This window comes from Chiloscyllium punctatum, chromosome 9, assembly GCF_047496795.1.
Source record: "Chiloscyllium punctatum isolate Juve2018m chromosome 9, sChiPun1.3, whole genome shotgun sequence".
Classification (NCBI taxonomy): Eukaryota; Metazoa; Chordata; class Chondrichthyes; order Orectolobiformes; family Hemiscylliidae; genus Chiloscyllium; species Chiloscyllium punctatum.
Window position 1 is genome coordinate 60,255,891 of NC_092747.1, and position 16,585 is coordinate 60,272,475.

The following is a 16,585-nucleotide window of genomic DNA, read 5'->3' on the forward strand; positions in this document are numbered from 1 at the left end:
TTTTCCTCTCTTATTCAAAATTGGATAAATTTATCAAGTTTGCTTCTAATTTCCTGCATGCTCTCACCTTGTCTATCCCTCAGTTCTCCTTTCCCTTGACATCTCTGTTTCCATATCTGGCAATAGATTGGCCACCGATATCTACTATAAACCCACTGTCTTCCACAGTTACATGGGTAACACATTCACTCATGCTGCTTCTTGGACAGACTCCATTCCATTCTTCCAGTTTCTCTAGCTCCGATGCATCTATTCTGATTATGCCACCCTTTGCAGGGAAAGACCTCAGAAATGTCCACCTTTTTCCTCAACCATGGTTGACCCTTTACTGCACTTCTGCCCTCACCTCTTGTCTTCTCTCCCACAGTGCCACTAGGGTCCTCCTGGTCATCTTTTTCCATTCCAACAGCTTCTTCATCCAAAGGATCATAAGATCTATAACAGTGACTAATTCCTCATTTGGATGCACTCTGATCTCGTAAAATGGAGCAGTGGTTGACTCTACTGCAGCCAGTTGCCTTAGGAACACACTTAGACATGACTCATATCAAGCTATTAGCATCTGGATCACAAGTTTAAGTATTTCCAAATTGTCCCCTTGTACAGTGTAATAGCTTTTGAATTTGTCCTCTTCTTTACATTTCGTTGGTGCTGAAAGGTATGATCTTAAACTGAAAAATAAAATTTCTCAGATTTCTAAGTGAGAGAGATGGTTATGCCAGTAAATATTTTTTTCCCCTTTTTTTGCACTAGACTATTTTCTATCCCACCAGTCACAAATTTGAAGTTCAAGAGTAAGGTGGTGGTAATATCCCTGAACTTGGAGATAGTGAGGACTGTTGATGCTGGAAAGTCAGAGTCAATAAAATGTGGAGGGGAAAAAGCACAGCAGGTCAAGCAGCATCAGAAGAGCAGGAGAATCAACATAGACTCTCCTGCTCTTCTGATGCTGCTTGACTTGCTGTGTTTTTTTCAGCTCCACATTTTATTGACTGACTTTCCAGCAGCCTAGGGTAATGCTATGGAGACATGAACTCAAATCCCATAGAAGAGTGATTGATTCTAAATTTGAGTTTAAATTCCATCTAGATTTAAAAACATTACAATCCGTAATAGTGAAAAATCAGTTAAAAATAAAAATCTGGTTTACTAATATTCTTTAAGGAAGGAAGGCTGTCATTCTTACGTAGTCTGACCTAATGTATCTCCAAGCCCAGTCAAGTCACACTTAACTGTCCTCTGAAATATCAAATAAATAACTAAGTTCAAGAATAGTTAGGAATGGGCAAGAAATGATGGTCATGCCAGCCATACCTGCATCTTGTGAAAGAATAAAGAATAAGAAAATTGAGTCTGTGTGGTAGACAATTAATGTTATGAACTTTTATACACTACAAGTTGAGTTAATAATATTCAATACTCTTAATCTGTTGTATTTGTGAACATGCATTTACTTCCACATTAATTGTGAAAAAAATACCATTTCGAACAAATATGATTCTCTTCTGCTGCAATGAAATCAGATGTAAAATGAATTTAACCATTCAGGATTTAAACATCAAAGTATTTTATAATCCATTTGTCTATAGCTTTTCTCGTTACACTCATATTGTACAGTTCTGAATCAGACCAATTTTATTTAGGTAAATGGTCTTTTTTGAATATGTTCCTGCTCTATCTATTAGGTTTCCAATTTAAAAAAAACAGAAATTTACAGTTTTCTGTTTGTTTGCAGAGCTGTGTTGTTGGAGATAACATGTTAACTCAGTTTGATCCTTTTGTTTGGATTGCAGTATAAAAGCTGGATATCTCTTATCCTACATTCCCTATCAGCTCTATACCAAGCAGTCAAGTGTTCAAAAAGGTTTGAACTTCACTGTGAGCAAGCCTGAAGAATCTATGCCAGGCCCGAGCAATATTTATAAACTGAATAGAAGCATGTAAGTAATTCAGTGACATCAGTATTTAAATTCTGATTTAATGTTCTTCTCTTCACTTGCCATTTCCTTATTTTTAATTATTCATCTCCAGACTTGCTTTCTACAGCAACAACATTCACGTTAACTCTTTTTTTCTTTTTAAATGTTTGTAGAACCTCTTACTATTTGTAGATTTCTAGCAAGTATTCTCTTGTGTTGTAATTTTTCCCCTCTGAATATTTTATTTGTTATTTATTGTTCTTTTAATTGTATCCAGTCATCTGACCTGTCATCCATGTTTGCCCACTTATATGCATCCTTTGAGTTTGATGCAATCTTGAACCTTTTTGGTAATTGCCGATGGGTTCTCCCCTTGGAATTTTTCATTCTTATTGAAATGTATCCATTCTGTGTATTCTGAGATGTTTTCTTTAATGTCACTATGCTATCTTAATTTAAACATTTCTTCATCTAAATTGCCATTTCACTTTAGCCAGCATTAGTTGCTCTTACTTAAGTTTAAAATCTTGGTCTTGGTCCCACTCTCCTTCCTCAAACTGAGTGTAGAATTCAGTCATAATTGCTGTGACCTGGAGGTGCTTTTGATATAAGGTCATTAAGTAATCCTATTGGTCCTCAATACTAGGCTTGATTTGATTTATTATTGTAACATGTATCTAGGTACAGTGAAAAGTTTATATCTACAAAGCACATTGGGTAATAGAACAGGACGAAGAATATAATGTTATGGCTGCAGAGAAGGTTCATAGAGAGCGAGGTCAGCATTAAATTCAAAATTTGAGAGGTCCATTCAGAAGTCTGATAACAGCAGGGAAGAAATTATTGAATCTGTTCGTATGTATATACAAACTTGCTGGACAGAAGAGAGTATAACTGGGGTGTGAGGGGTCAGGTTGCTTTCCTGAGGCAGTGGGAGGTTTAGATGGAATCCGTGGATGAAAGGCTGATGTGTGATGGAATGGGCTGTATTCTCGACTAGATTGTTGTCTGGTTGGTTCCAGTACATGCTGTTCTAAGAATCTATCTCGAAAACTTTCTATAAGTTTTTCTACTAGACTACTTTTGCCCACCTGATTTTCCAGTGAACATGCAGATTAAAATCCCCCATAATTGATTGTGTACCTTTTTGACAAGCTCCGATTATCTCTTACATTATACTCCATCCCACTGTGTGGCAACTTTTCGGGCCCCTGTTTGCCACTGCGACAAGTGACTTGTTACCTTTTATCATTTCACGTTTCAACCTAAACTGCTGTACTTCCTGGTTTCTTAAATTTAGGTCATCCATCTTTCTGGTAGCACTACCATTAATTTACAAAATCACCTTCTAACCTTTCCTGCTTCCTATCCTTTCTAAATATCCTTTCAGTATTCTGGTCCCAATCCATGTCACCCTGCAGCCATGTCTCCACAATAGCTAACAGATTGTACTTATTTATTTGTATTTGTACTTTCAGGTCATCTGTTTTGTTCTTAATGCTATGTGCATTCAAATACAGAGCCTTTAGTTTTGTCTTTTCATTACTTTTGTAACCTCTAGTCTTACCTGTTTATTGGCTCTCTTCTTTCTATCCCTTCCAGTCAAGGTCTATTTGGCATTTCCGATATTAAAATCTATTGATCTCATTAGTATAATCAGAGAATGTTAAGTAACTCAATTTGGGGATGCAGGCTTTTTTCTGAGTTGAAGATGTTTGTGACCAAGAGTCATATACACAATTCAGTGACCATGGGAACCAATGTAGAGTTTATCTACAACAGTGGAAATTTTGGTGAACTGCTGGTTGAGGAAAAAGTAGTTTAGCTATAGGTTAATAGATTTTGAGCTAGTGGAAAATAGGAGTGAAAGCCATTTGTGTAGAAGCCTCACAGGACCAAATCTTGCATACGGCCTGCAGAATCCTATGTTCTCTGCTTCCTGTTTTCCACCCCTCATCCCATTGTTATTGCTTTTGTAATTTTGGGGAAACTGATACCCTGCTCTGCTACTCATTTCCCAATATTCTCAATATCTGTTTCAACTTCTGTGCTATTCTTCCCATGGGACACTATGAATTTATAGTTCAAACGCCACTCTTTAGGTTTATTTTCTTTTAACCTAAGCAGGAACTATTATATACTTGTAGTGTTATCTGTTTTTGTTTCTTGTTATGCAGCCTTGGTCTATCACATGCGCCTAATATGTGGCGATATTTGTGTTGATACAGTGCATTATTGTGCATATCAAAGAGTAAAATTTATGATTTCTGATGCTCACTTCTAGAAAGAGTATCTCTCACAACCAAGAGAATGCCAAATACAAGGAGAACTCAAACCAGACCAACAATGGAATGAATGGATGTGACAAAAAAAGTGAAGACTTTGAGCTAACAGACTTGGAGCATGTTTTTCCTAATATAAATCATAATGGCGTTCATAGTTATAGAGACCATTTTTCACTTCATAAAAGGAACGAACCCAATTCTTATAGTGCCTTAAAAAAGCAGGATTACTTAAAACATTGCAGTGAAAGTTCGTGGGAAAAGGAAATTGAAATTCCTGAAAGGCTGGAAGAAGAAAATGATGACTGTGAAATGCATTTCAGGAACTGTGAAAAGCAGTTTGCAGAAGGCAACGCTTTGCTGCCTGATCATATTAGGACTGCTACAGCATCTTCATTAAATGAGTGCTTTAAAGTAAATGGGGCTAACCATTCTACTGTTCAAGGAATTCCAAAAATGAAAAGCAGTTCAGAGCCTTCACCCAACAAGGTATCTTCCCATTGGTCTTCAAAACCGGCAGACCCGAGTTTTATATCTGAGTTTTATGCCCATTCAAGACTGCATCACATCTCAACATGGAAAAGTGAATTTGCAGAATATGTAAACAGACTTCAGAGACAAAGTAATGGAATTTACCCAGGCAGAGAGAAACTAAAAAGGATTAACATGGGCAAGTTTGAAAGAAATCCCATTGAAACTAACCATTCTGGTAAGATTGTATTAACTTGTTTCACATTGTTTTTTATGTAACTCTAATGTACAATCACATTAGAGATTGCACTCATTTTAAACAGTATTGACAGTTAATAAGATAAATTTATTAACTTTATGTTCAAAGAGAATGTATCAGAGTTTTACATTGTCCCTTGTATGGTTTAATTTCACTTTTTAACGAGTGTAGTTGTTGCTTTGGTGGAAGTTTTTATAAGGTCTTTATCCATTTTGCCAATTCAATAGGAAAGTTCTCTTGAATAATATATGAGCTTGTAATGATGCTTTTGTTCATAATATTTTGGGACATATTCATCCTGGCAGGTCCCACCTAAATCTTAAGTTTGGAAATTCTGACATGTCCATTTGTGCGCATACAGAGGTTAAGACTCTGTTACCTGCGCCAGAATGGTGAGGCTGAGGGCACTTTTGTTATTAGGCATCGTTTTCATGAAGCACGACCCTGTAAGATTAAGAGACTCAAAGTATCACTGAAGTTTGGGGTGGTGCATGTTACCAGTGATCCTTGAGTAATTGTGATAAAGTGTAACGTGCATTGGAATTTTGATTTTTAAAATTTAGGCAGATGGATTTTGACTTAATGGAAGGAACTATTTTTGAGATGTGAAAGTCATTTGGAACAACAACCTAAATACATAATTTCCAAGAAAGTGTATGACATAGTAAATACCTAGACAGATACCTGTGTTGTTAGTTAATGAAATCTTTATACTTTCTTTAATTCTTTGATGAGATGCGGATGTTGCTAGCAATTTGTTGCCCATTTTTAATTGAATCCCTTGAACTCAGTGGCCTGCTAAACCATTTCGGAATGCAGTTAAAAGTCAGTCACTTTGCAGTATGTCTAGTGTCACATATAGGCCAGACCAGATAAAAACAGCAGATTTCTTTTCGTAAAGAGAGCTAGATGGGTTTTACAATAATTGACAGTGGTTGCATGGTCAGTGTTAGACTAGCTTTTAGTTCCAGATTTATTAGTTGAATTCACCATCTGCATAGTAGTATTCAAGCCTATGTCCCCAGTGTATTAACCTGTGTCTGAATTATTAGTTCAGTGACAGTATAACTCCTCCACCACCTCCCCCAAGACGTTCTGGAAAACAAATGATCAAGAGCCACTTGGAGCTTAGTTTGAGTTCAGTTCAGAGGAACCTGGTTTCAGTTTTGTTCTAGCTGAAAAATAAGGTTTTTTTGTTTCAGGAGAGCAATTTTGTCTGAACTGCAGAGCAGTTTGTTAGATTTGTAGAATCTCCAGGTTGAGAGTTTATAAAAGTCTCAGCTATTAAACTAAAAAATAATCTGAAACAGGTTCAGGTTATCAGAACTGGAAAGATGTCTTAAAACTGTCAGCAGTCCAAGAAAAAAAGCTGGTAAGAGTCAAATAAGTAAACAAAATTAATTAAGATAGAAGTGACATTTCACTGGAATTGCATATCTACAAAGAATATTGCTGTTTTTGCTTTGTTAAGATTTTTCATGTTGACTTTATTATAATATACATTTGTTTTTTTTTTCTCCTTTGTTTGATAAACTTATGTTCTTGTTTCAAGAGAACAGTGTCACTCTTGTGTGAATATTTTCATTGACTAACCAAGTGCAAAAATCAAATTTGGGCCCTGCCAGGTTACATTTCAATCTGGCATTTGACTTATCCAGTATTACCATCAGCTGGAATCGTAACTTAAGTGAAGAAAGGAAGATAACTGTATAGGGTAATTAGTAGGTGCTTGAGGGAAGAGGTTGATTAGTATTTCAGTAGGAGTATGATTGGTCATTGAAGGTGGGAGGAAGAAGACTTGTTATTTGGAACAGTGATGGTTGTTGGATTTGAAAGAGCACTGACTTCACATTTAGGTAAATTTATTTGTAACTCTTCCTTTATTGGTTGCAGCTTACCCAACTAGAATTTTTAAGGATCCCACCCTATCCCATTTGATGCGATGAAAAGTCACATGCATTATTAAATGATAAATGACACTGAGCCGCATAAGGGGCTCTTTTAGATTAGATTAGATTAGATTACTTACAGTGTGGAAACAGGCCCTTCGGCCCAACACGTCCACACCGCCCCGCCGAAGCGTAACCCACCCATACCCCTACATCTATATCTACTCCTTACCTAACACTACGGGCAATTTAGCATGGCCAATTCACCTGACCTGCACATCTTTGGAGTGTGGGAGGAAACCGGAGCACCCGGAGGAAACCCACGCAGACACGGAGAGAACGTGCAAACTCCACACAGTCAGTCGCCTGAGGCGGGAATTGAACCCGGGTCTCTGGCGCTGTGAGGCAGCAGTGCTAACCACTGTGCCACCGTGCCGCCCAGTATTCTTTGAGGAAGAAACAAACAGGTTAGACCAAGGAGAACCAATGCACGTTATCTACCTGGACTTCGAGAGGGCCTTTGACAAGGTGCCGCACAGGAGGTTACTGAGTAAGATAAAGGCTCATGGTGTTAGAGGCAAGTTGCTAGCATGGACAAAAGCTTGACTGTCTGGCAGAAAGCAGAGTGGGGATAAAAGGATCCTTCTCAGGATGGCAGCTGGTGACAAGTGACAAGACCACAACTTTTTACTTGAACAATCTAGATGAAAGAACTGAGTGTGTTCTGCCTACATTTGCAGACAATACAAAGATAGGTTGAGGGACAAGTAGCATTGAGGAAGTGGGGAAGCTGCAGAAGAATTTGGACAGATTAGGCGAAGTGGCAGATGGAATGCAACGTGGGAAAGCATATGATCATGCACTTTGATAAGAAGACTAGAGCATGAACTATTTTCTAACTCGGAAGGAAATTCATAATTCTGAAGTGCAGAGAGACATGTGAGAATCCTGGGCTAGAACTCCCAAGGTAAACTTGAAGGTTGCGTCAATAGTTAGGAAGGCAAATGCAATTATGGCATTTATTTTGAGAGGACTTGAATATAAAACAGATGTGTACTTCTGAGGCTCTATAAGTCTTTGGTCAGACCACATTTTGGACAATTGTGTGCAGTGTTGGGCCCCATATCTCAGGAAGGATGTACTGGTCATGGAGCATGTTCAGAGGAGGTTCACTGGAATGGTCCCAGGAATGAAAACCTTAACATATGAGGATTGTCTGGGTTTATACTCTGGAGTTTAGAAGGAAGGTTTGGTTGGGGTTGGGGTTGGGGGTGGGGGAGGGGGGGTGGGGGTGGGGTGGGAGGGGGTGTGGGTGTGGGGTTGGGGGGGCGGTGGATCTAATTGAAATGTACGGAATACTGAATAGCCTGGATAGAGTAGATGTTGGCAAGATGTTTCTATTGGTAGGAGAGACTAGGACCCAAGGGCACGGCCTTAAAGTAAAGATAAGACCTTTTAGAACAAAGATAAGGAGGAACTTCTGCAGCTAGAGAGTGGTGAATCTGTGGAATTCGTTGCCACAGAAGGCTGTGACAGCCAGATCATTGACTATATTTAAGACTGAGATAGATAGGTTCTTGAGTACCAAGCGGCTCAAGGGTTATGGGCAGAAAGTAGGAAAATGGGGTTGAGAAGTTTATCAAGCCATGATTGAATGATGGAGCAGGCTCGATGGGCTAAATGGCCTAATTTCTGCTCCTATGTCTTATGGTCTTCTAGGAAGTAAGGACAGGTGACTAAACACTCTATTAATTGTGTCGTTTATAAGGAGTGTCATAAAGGAAAAGGCAAAGTATAGAAGTCAAGAGATGTAGGGGAGGGTTTCAGCTTGAGTCCCAAGTAGTTTTAGAAATGTCAGCCAATGGTGAAGCATTAAAAAGTGAGGATGGGCAAGAGGATTTTAAGACTGGAGGAGATAATGGAAACAAGGAATCAATTGTGACTCAATTTTGTTTTGATACTATGACAGATGCAGATATTTGGGATGGGATTGGAACAGGCTTGTGTAAATGGGATGGGAAGTGGCAATCATGAGTGTGCAACGGAAGATGATGCAGCATGTGAGGGTGTGGGCATGGGATAAGAAATGAGAAAGATCCAAAACAAAACTGCCCTTTCTCCCTGCCCACTTCCTTTCCTCCTTCCAACACCTTCCCACTTCACCACCACCACTATAAACATCACACACCTCCCATTACTCACCACCCCCTGACATTACATGCACACTACAAACGTAAAGTCAGTGTCAGGTGCAAGGCAGCCTGCTTATGATCACTTCCTTGTGCTCCCCTCCCAAACTATGAATTCTGCCTCGGTCAGCTCGGTGTGTACGCTACTAACTCCTTAGTTCCCTCCTGTTCCTTGATGCTTAGGACTTGGGGACTGATTCTTAAACTCTTACTTTTGTCTTTTTGATTATGTTAAGTCTGTTACTTAGCAGTTTTTAGATTAGATTACTTACAGGTTGCTCATTTAAATGATCAATATTTTTTAAAAATGAAATTCGTATTTACTGTTGTGCCAGATGTATCTTTCTGAAATTTTCTCACCATCCCCGAAGTGAGACAGAAATTGAAATGTGAACCTTATCCTATTCCTCCCTGCTCCCCACTCCTGAATAGAAGGAAGTTGGTCAAACCTGATCTACAAGATTCACTGCAGAAATCTGCTAAATTTCTTCAAAACTATCCTCCACATCCAGAGTCACATATTGCATGAGTTAATTGTTTGAAAATACCATTTTCATGTTTGGGTGCTGCAAGCACTTTTTTTAGATTTTACCAATTTTGTGGGGATGGGCGCCATGCTGTCAATGGCCACTTACTTAACCATCATGTTGAAAGATTTGGGAACCTTTTAGTAAACAAATGCCTACTCCATTTTCACAATTTTCTTTTCTTTCAGGCACTGCAAATATTATAAATCCATCAAGAAAACAGAATTGTATAATGCATGTTGATATGGACTGCTTCTTTGTATCAGTGGGCATTCGTGATCGTCCAGATTTGAAAGGTTTGTATACATCGAACTATTAGAAGTGATTAAATTGTTGAATTACTGTGTGAGTTGTGTACTCTGTATGGGACCATACTCTCTTTAAGGCTAGTATGGAATTTTGAAGCACATTATTTGCTGTTTTGGAGATTTCGGAAACTGAACTTTGTGAAATACTGTCTTGATTTATTGCTGTATTCACTGTTCTTGACCGCTGTTATCCATTAGTTTTCATTTCATAGTGTCATCAAGATTCAGCACGGAAACAGACCCTTCAGTCCAACCCACCCATGCTGACCAGGTATCCCAACCCAATCTAGTCCCACCTGCCAGCACCCGGCCCATATCCCTCCAAATTCGTCCTATTCATATATCCATCCAAATGTCTTTTAAATGTTGCAATTGTACCAGCCTACACCACTTCTGGCAGCTCATTCATACACATACCACCCTCTGCGTGAAGAAGTTGCCCCTTAGGTCCTTTTTATATCTTTTCCCTCTCACCCTAAACATATGCCCTCTAGTTCTGGACTCCCCAACCTGAAGGAAAAGACTTTGTCTATTTATCCTATCCATGCCCCTCTAAGAGTGCATGGTTAGTATCAAAGAGCCCGCATGAGTGAGATCAAGGCTAAGTGAGTATACCCGGGTCAAAAACAGAAATTGCTGGAAAAGCTCAGCAGATCTGGCAGCATCTGTGAAGAGAAATCAGAGCTTCGGGTCTGGGGACCCTTCAAATTCTGAGGAAGGGTCCCCAGACCTGAAACATTAATTCTGATATAGTTGTAATCACCAAAGGCATAGGTAGAACTAGGAGAAAGGTTCTACTGAAATTATCTAAGAAGTTAACTACTAAATTATAAAACAAATCTTCAATAATAATAATCTCTGGATCACTACCTGAATCACATTTAAGTTAATGTGGCGCTTAAGGATTGGTTTGGGACAAGTGAACTCTGATTTGTGGGCCACTGCTGCCACCAGTGTAGGGGAAACAATTATCAGTATTGTTGGAGCAATGTATGTCTGAAGTGTGCTGGAATTAGTGTATTCGTTTCATCAGTCTTGGCATTTGGACATCTCTGGCTGGACCAATATTTATTGCCATTCATAGTTGCCTTAAGAAGGTGGTGATGAGCTGCCTTCTTGGACAGCTGACGTCCATTTGCTGCAGGTAGACCCACTATGCCATGAGTGAGAGGTTTTCAGAATTTTTACCCAGCAACACTGAAAAAATGATTACGTATTTCCAAATCAGAATGGGAATGATTTTGGGTCGAACATGGAGGTGGTATCCCCACATATCTACTGCCCATGTCCTCTCATGGGTTTAGAAGGTGCTGCTTTATCCTGATGGTGTGGAATTTCAGTGGAGAGTATTCCACCAAACTCATGACTTGGTCCTTTATAGACAGTCAGACTTTAGTGAGTTCAACTTGGCAGGATTCCTAGACTGTGATTTGCTTTTGTACCTGAAGTGTTTATATGGCTTGTCCAGTGCAGTTTCTGCTTGGTGGTACTCCTAGGTTGTTGATGGCGGGGATTCAGAAATGCTAATGCTGCTAAATTTCAAGGGGAGATGATTAGATTATTGACTGTGGGGTAGTTGTTGCCTTGCACTTGTATAGCATGAATGTTAATTGTCACTTTCATCAAAAGTTTCCACTTCTGATGGGGTGTCCAAGGGGTAACCATCTTCAGCTGCTTCACCAGTGACCTAATCAAAGATGGTATTGTGCAATATTAGAGATAATCTTAATTCAGAAAATTAGGATATTGAATTGGTTTGGGTGGAGATGAGGAATAGTAAGGGAAGTAAGTAATTAGTGGAAGTGGTCTGCAGGTTCCCACTAGCAGTAACCATGATTTGGCAGTAAGTTTACAAGAAATACTGGGAGCCTATGATAAAGGTACAGCAATAATCATGGGTGATTTTAATCCACATGTAAACTGGAAAAAATTATATTGGTAATATTAACCTTGATGAAGAGTCCATAGAATGCCAAAGAGAGTTTCTTGCAACAACACAGTGTGGGATAACCACAGGCTTCTGTGAGGGGTGAAAAAAGAAGATCTGAGCAGACTCAAAACATTATCACAGTTTCTCTTTCCACAGATGCTGCCAGACCTGCTGAGTTTCTCCAGCATTGTCTGTTTTTGTTAGAGAGCAGACCATACTAACATTGGTTTTCTGTAATGTGACAGGATGCATTCATGATTTCATAGTAAAGGCAATTCTGAGTATTAGTGATCATAATATGCTTGCATTTCATCTCCAGTTTGAAAGGGAGATGGATAGTTCAAAGACTGGTGTTTTACCCTTAAATTAGGGCAGCTATGCAGAAGGGCATGCAAGCTGAGGTGGCTGAAGTGAACTGGGATATTCAGCTGGGCAATAGATCAGTAAAGTAGTAATGATGTACATTTAAAGAGATATTTCAGATTATTTAGAACAAGTACTATACAAAAAGAAAGCAGCAGGACCAACCATCTCTGGTTGCTTAAAGAAGTTTAGGAAAGCATTAAACTTAAGGAAAAACACAATTATGCAAAGATGAATGGCAGGTCAGATGACTAGTCAGAATACAATGAACAGTATTGAAAGTCTACAAGATTAATTGGGACAAATGAATTAGAGCATGATAAAAAGCTAGTTAAAATTGTGAAAACAAATCACAATAGTTGAGAGAAGTGGTCCTTTGCCAATAATGGGATGTTAATTGTTCATAACGAAGAAAGAGCACATAAAGGTAATAACTAATTTGCTTCTATCTTCACTATATATATATTTCACAAAAAACAGCTCAGAATTACCTATAAATGAGGAGGTATATGACAGCAAGGAACTTAGAGTCATAGAGATGTACAGCACAGAAACAGACCCTTCGGTCCAACTCTTCATGCCAACCAGATATCACAACCCAATCTAGTCTCATCTACCTGCACCCGGCCCATATCCCTCCAAACCCTTCCTATTCATATACCCATCCAGATTTAGGGTGTAGGTTTGCTCACTGAGCTCTAGGTTTGATATTCAGACGTTTCATTACGTGGTTAGGTAACATCATCAGTGACGACCTCCAAGTGAAGTCAAACCAAAAATCTGCGTCCGCTACGTGGATGACACCTTTGTCATCACAAAACGAAACAAGATAGAAGAGACATTTAACATCATCAACAACACCCTCACAGGCATAAAGTTCACCAAAGAGGAAGAAACCGACAACAAACCCGCATTCCTGGACGTCACAGTCGAAAGAACGCACAACGGAGAACTATAAACCTGCGTATACAGAAAACCAACACTGACCAAATACTTAACTACACCAGCAACCATCCCAACACACACAAATGAAGCTGTATCAGAACACTATTCCAATGAGCCACCATACACTGCAGCACAGACGAACTTTGGAAAATAAAGGAGAACCACCTATACAGCGTATTCAAGAAGAACGGATATTCAAAAAATACAGTCCGCAGATTCCTCAAGAACAAACCACGGCAAGCAGACCAAACACAGCCAGAAACCCTAACCACCTTACCATACATCAAAGTAGTTTCAGAAATGACAGCCAGACTGCTAAGACCACTTGGAATCCTAGTAGCACACAAACCCACCAACACTCTCAAACAAAAACTAACAAACTTAAAAGACCCAGTACAACCCATGGACAAAACCAACGTCATCTATAAAATTCCATGCAAGGACTGCCAGAAACACTACGTAGGACAAACAGGAAGAAAGTTAGCCACCAGGGTACACGAACACCAGCTAACCACAAAAAGTCACGACCCTCTCTCCCTCGTAGCCTTACACATGGAGGAAAGAAAATCACCATTTCGACTGGGACAACACATCTATCCTGAGACAGGCTAAGCAAAGACATGCCAGAGAATTCCAAAAGGCCTGGCACTCCAACCACAACACCATTAACAAATACATAGATCTAGATACCATCTATCAACCCCTCAGAAAACGAACAGGAAACAACATCACCACAAACCCCAGGAACCCCATCCAGGACAAACACATAAATAGAAAGCAAGAGACAACAGCTTCGCTTCACTTGGAGGTCCCCACTGATGATGTTGCCTAGCCAAGTAATGAAACGTCTGGATATCAAACCTACAGCTCAGTGAGCAAACCTACACCCTAAACCTCAACCTGAGCTACAAACCTTGCAAAAACCCATCTAGATGCCTTTTAAATGTTGCACTTGTACTAGCCTCCTCAACTTCCACTGGCAGCCCATACCACACATGCACTACCTTCTGCATGAAAAAATTGCCCCTTACATCTCTCTTATATCTTTCCCCTCTCACCCTAAACCTATGCCCTCTAGTTCTGGACTCCCCTACTCCAGGGAAAAGACCTTGTCTACTTACCCTATCCATGTCCCTCATGATTTTATAAACCTCTGTAAGGTCACCCCTCAGCCTCTGACGCTCCAGGGAAAACAGCCCTCGCCTATTCAACCTCTCCCTATAGCTCAAATTCTCCAAACCTGGCACAATCCTTGTAAATCTTTTCTGAACCCTTTCAAGTTTCGCAACACCCTTCCGATAGAAAGGAGACCAGAACTGCATGCAATATTGCAAATAACCAACGTCCTGTACAGCCGCAACATGACCTCCCAACTCCTGTACTCAATACTCTGACCAATAAAGGAAAGCATACCGACTGACGCCTTCACTATCCTATCTACCTGTGACTCTACTTTCAAGGAGCTATGAACCTGCACTCCAAGGTCTCTTTGTTCAGCAACACTCCCTAGAACTTTACTATTAAGTGTATAAGTCCTGCTAAGATTTGTTTTCGCATTTATCTAAATTAAACTCCATCTGCCACTCCTCAACCCATTGGCTCATCTGATCAAGATCCCGTTGTAATCTGAGGTAACCTTCTTCGCTGTCCACTGCATCTCCAATTTTTGGTGTCATCTGCAAACTTACTAACTATATCTCTTATGCTCACATCCAAGTCATTTATATAAATGATGGACCCAGCACCGATCCTTGTGGCACTCCACTGGTCACAATCTGTAAAACAACCCTCCACCGCCACCCTCTGTTTTCTACTTTCGCGCCAGTTCTGTATCCAAATGGCTAGTTCTCCCTGTATTCCATGAGACCTAACCTTGTTAATCAGTCTCCAATGAGGAACTTTGACGAACGCCTTACTGAAGTCCATATAGATTGCGTCTACCACTCTGCCCTCATCAATCGTCTTTGTTACTTCTTCAAATAACTCAGTCAAGTTTGTGAGACATGATTTCCCATGCATAAAGCCATGTTGACTACCCCTAATCAGTCCTTGCCTTTCCAAATACATCTACATCCAAATACATCCTTTTCCTCAGGATTCCCTCCAACAACTTGCCCACCACTGACATCAGGCTCACTGGTCTATAGTTCCCTGGCTTGTCCTTAACACCTTTCTTAAATAGTGGCACCACGTTAGCCAATCTCCAGTCTTCCGGCACGTCACCTATTGATGATACAAATGCTGAAATTACGATCACAAGGGAAGCAATGCTGATTGATAAGTCTCTGGGTTTTGATGGACCCCACTCCCCCCCAGTTTAAAAATGCTGTCTAATGAGGTAGTAGTTGTGTTGGTATTAATTTTCCAAAATTCGTGAGGTTCAACAAATGTCCTGTCTGGAAAATATAACCCCTTTATTCAAGAGGTGTGAGGCAGAACTCAGGAAACCATATACTGGCTAGCTCGACATCTATCATAGGGAGTGTGTTAGAATTGATTATTAAGGAGGTTGTAAGCAAATAGTTGGAAAAATGCAAATTACTGAAGAAGAGTAAGCGTGGTTTCGTGACATGGAAGTTATATTACATCAATTCATTGGAATTCTTTGAAGGTGTAATATGCACTACGGATAAAGGGGAGACCACTGATATACTGTACTTGGGTTTCCTTGAGGCATTTAATGACTCAGTTATTTTGCAATGTAGGAGCTTTTGGAGTAGGGATTGGCATATGATCATGCATAAAAGATTGGCTGCCTGGCAGAAAGCAGTGTGTAAAAATGGATCTTTGGCAGACTGAGATGAGTAATGTGTTGTAGGGGTCTCTGCTAAGCTCTCAACGTTTTTGAAATTTATAGAAGTGATTTAGTTAAGGAGATTGAAGATATAGTGGCTAAATTTGCAGACACAAAGGTAGGTCAGAAAGTGGGATGTGACAACATAAGGTGCAAAACTGATATAGATAAGTTGAGTGAGTGAACAAAAATCTGGCAGATGGAGTTTAATGTTGCTCAATTTGGCAGGAATAATGGAAGCTGTTATATGAGTGGAGAATGACAGCGTATTTCTAAAGGAGCAGAGGGATATAGTGCTCTAGTACACCTGTCACACAAAATTAGTATGCAAGAACAGCCAGTGATTAAGAAAGCTAATGGAGTCCTGTCCATTGTTCTGAGAGCAATTAAAGACAAAGCTAAAGATTTTATGTTTCAATTTCACAGAGAATTGGTGACAGACTGGGTTTGTTTTCACTATAGAAGAGTGATGGAGTATTGGATTGATGTTTATAAGATCTTGAATGGTCTTGACAAGTTGTATGTGGAAAGGATGTTTCCTCTTATGCATTAGTCTGGATCTAGGAGGTGCTGTTTTAAAAGCATGATTATTCAGGTAGACAAAGGGAAATTTGTTCCGAGGGTTGTGCATCTTTGGAACTCTCTGCTTCAGAAGGTGATGGAGTGGAGCAATCAAATATTTTTCGAAGTCAAAGGTCACACGACATCA

At 39.7% G+C, this 16,585-nt stretch overlaps 1 protein-coding gene across 2 annotated transcripts in view; it reads left to right on the forward strand.

Annotated features, from left to right (window-relative positions):
- rev1 (REV1 DNA directed polymerase) overlaps positions 1-16,585 on the forward strand; it is a 133,979-nt gene that overhangs the window by 26,722 nt on the left and 90,672 nt on the right. For both annotated transcript variants that reach the window (XM_072577643.1, XM_072577644.1), the window contains exons 5-7: positions 1,794-1,940; positions 4,204-4,910; positions 9,725-9,832. In XM_072577643.1, coding sequence (XP_072433744.1) covers positions 1,794-1,940; positions 4,204-4,910; positions 9,725-9,832 — 962 coding nt within the window. The remainder of the gene's footprint in view (positions 1-1,793; positions 1,941-4,203; positions 4,911-9,724; positions 9,833-16,585) is intronic.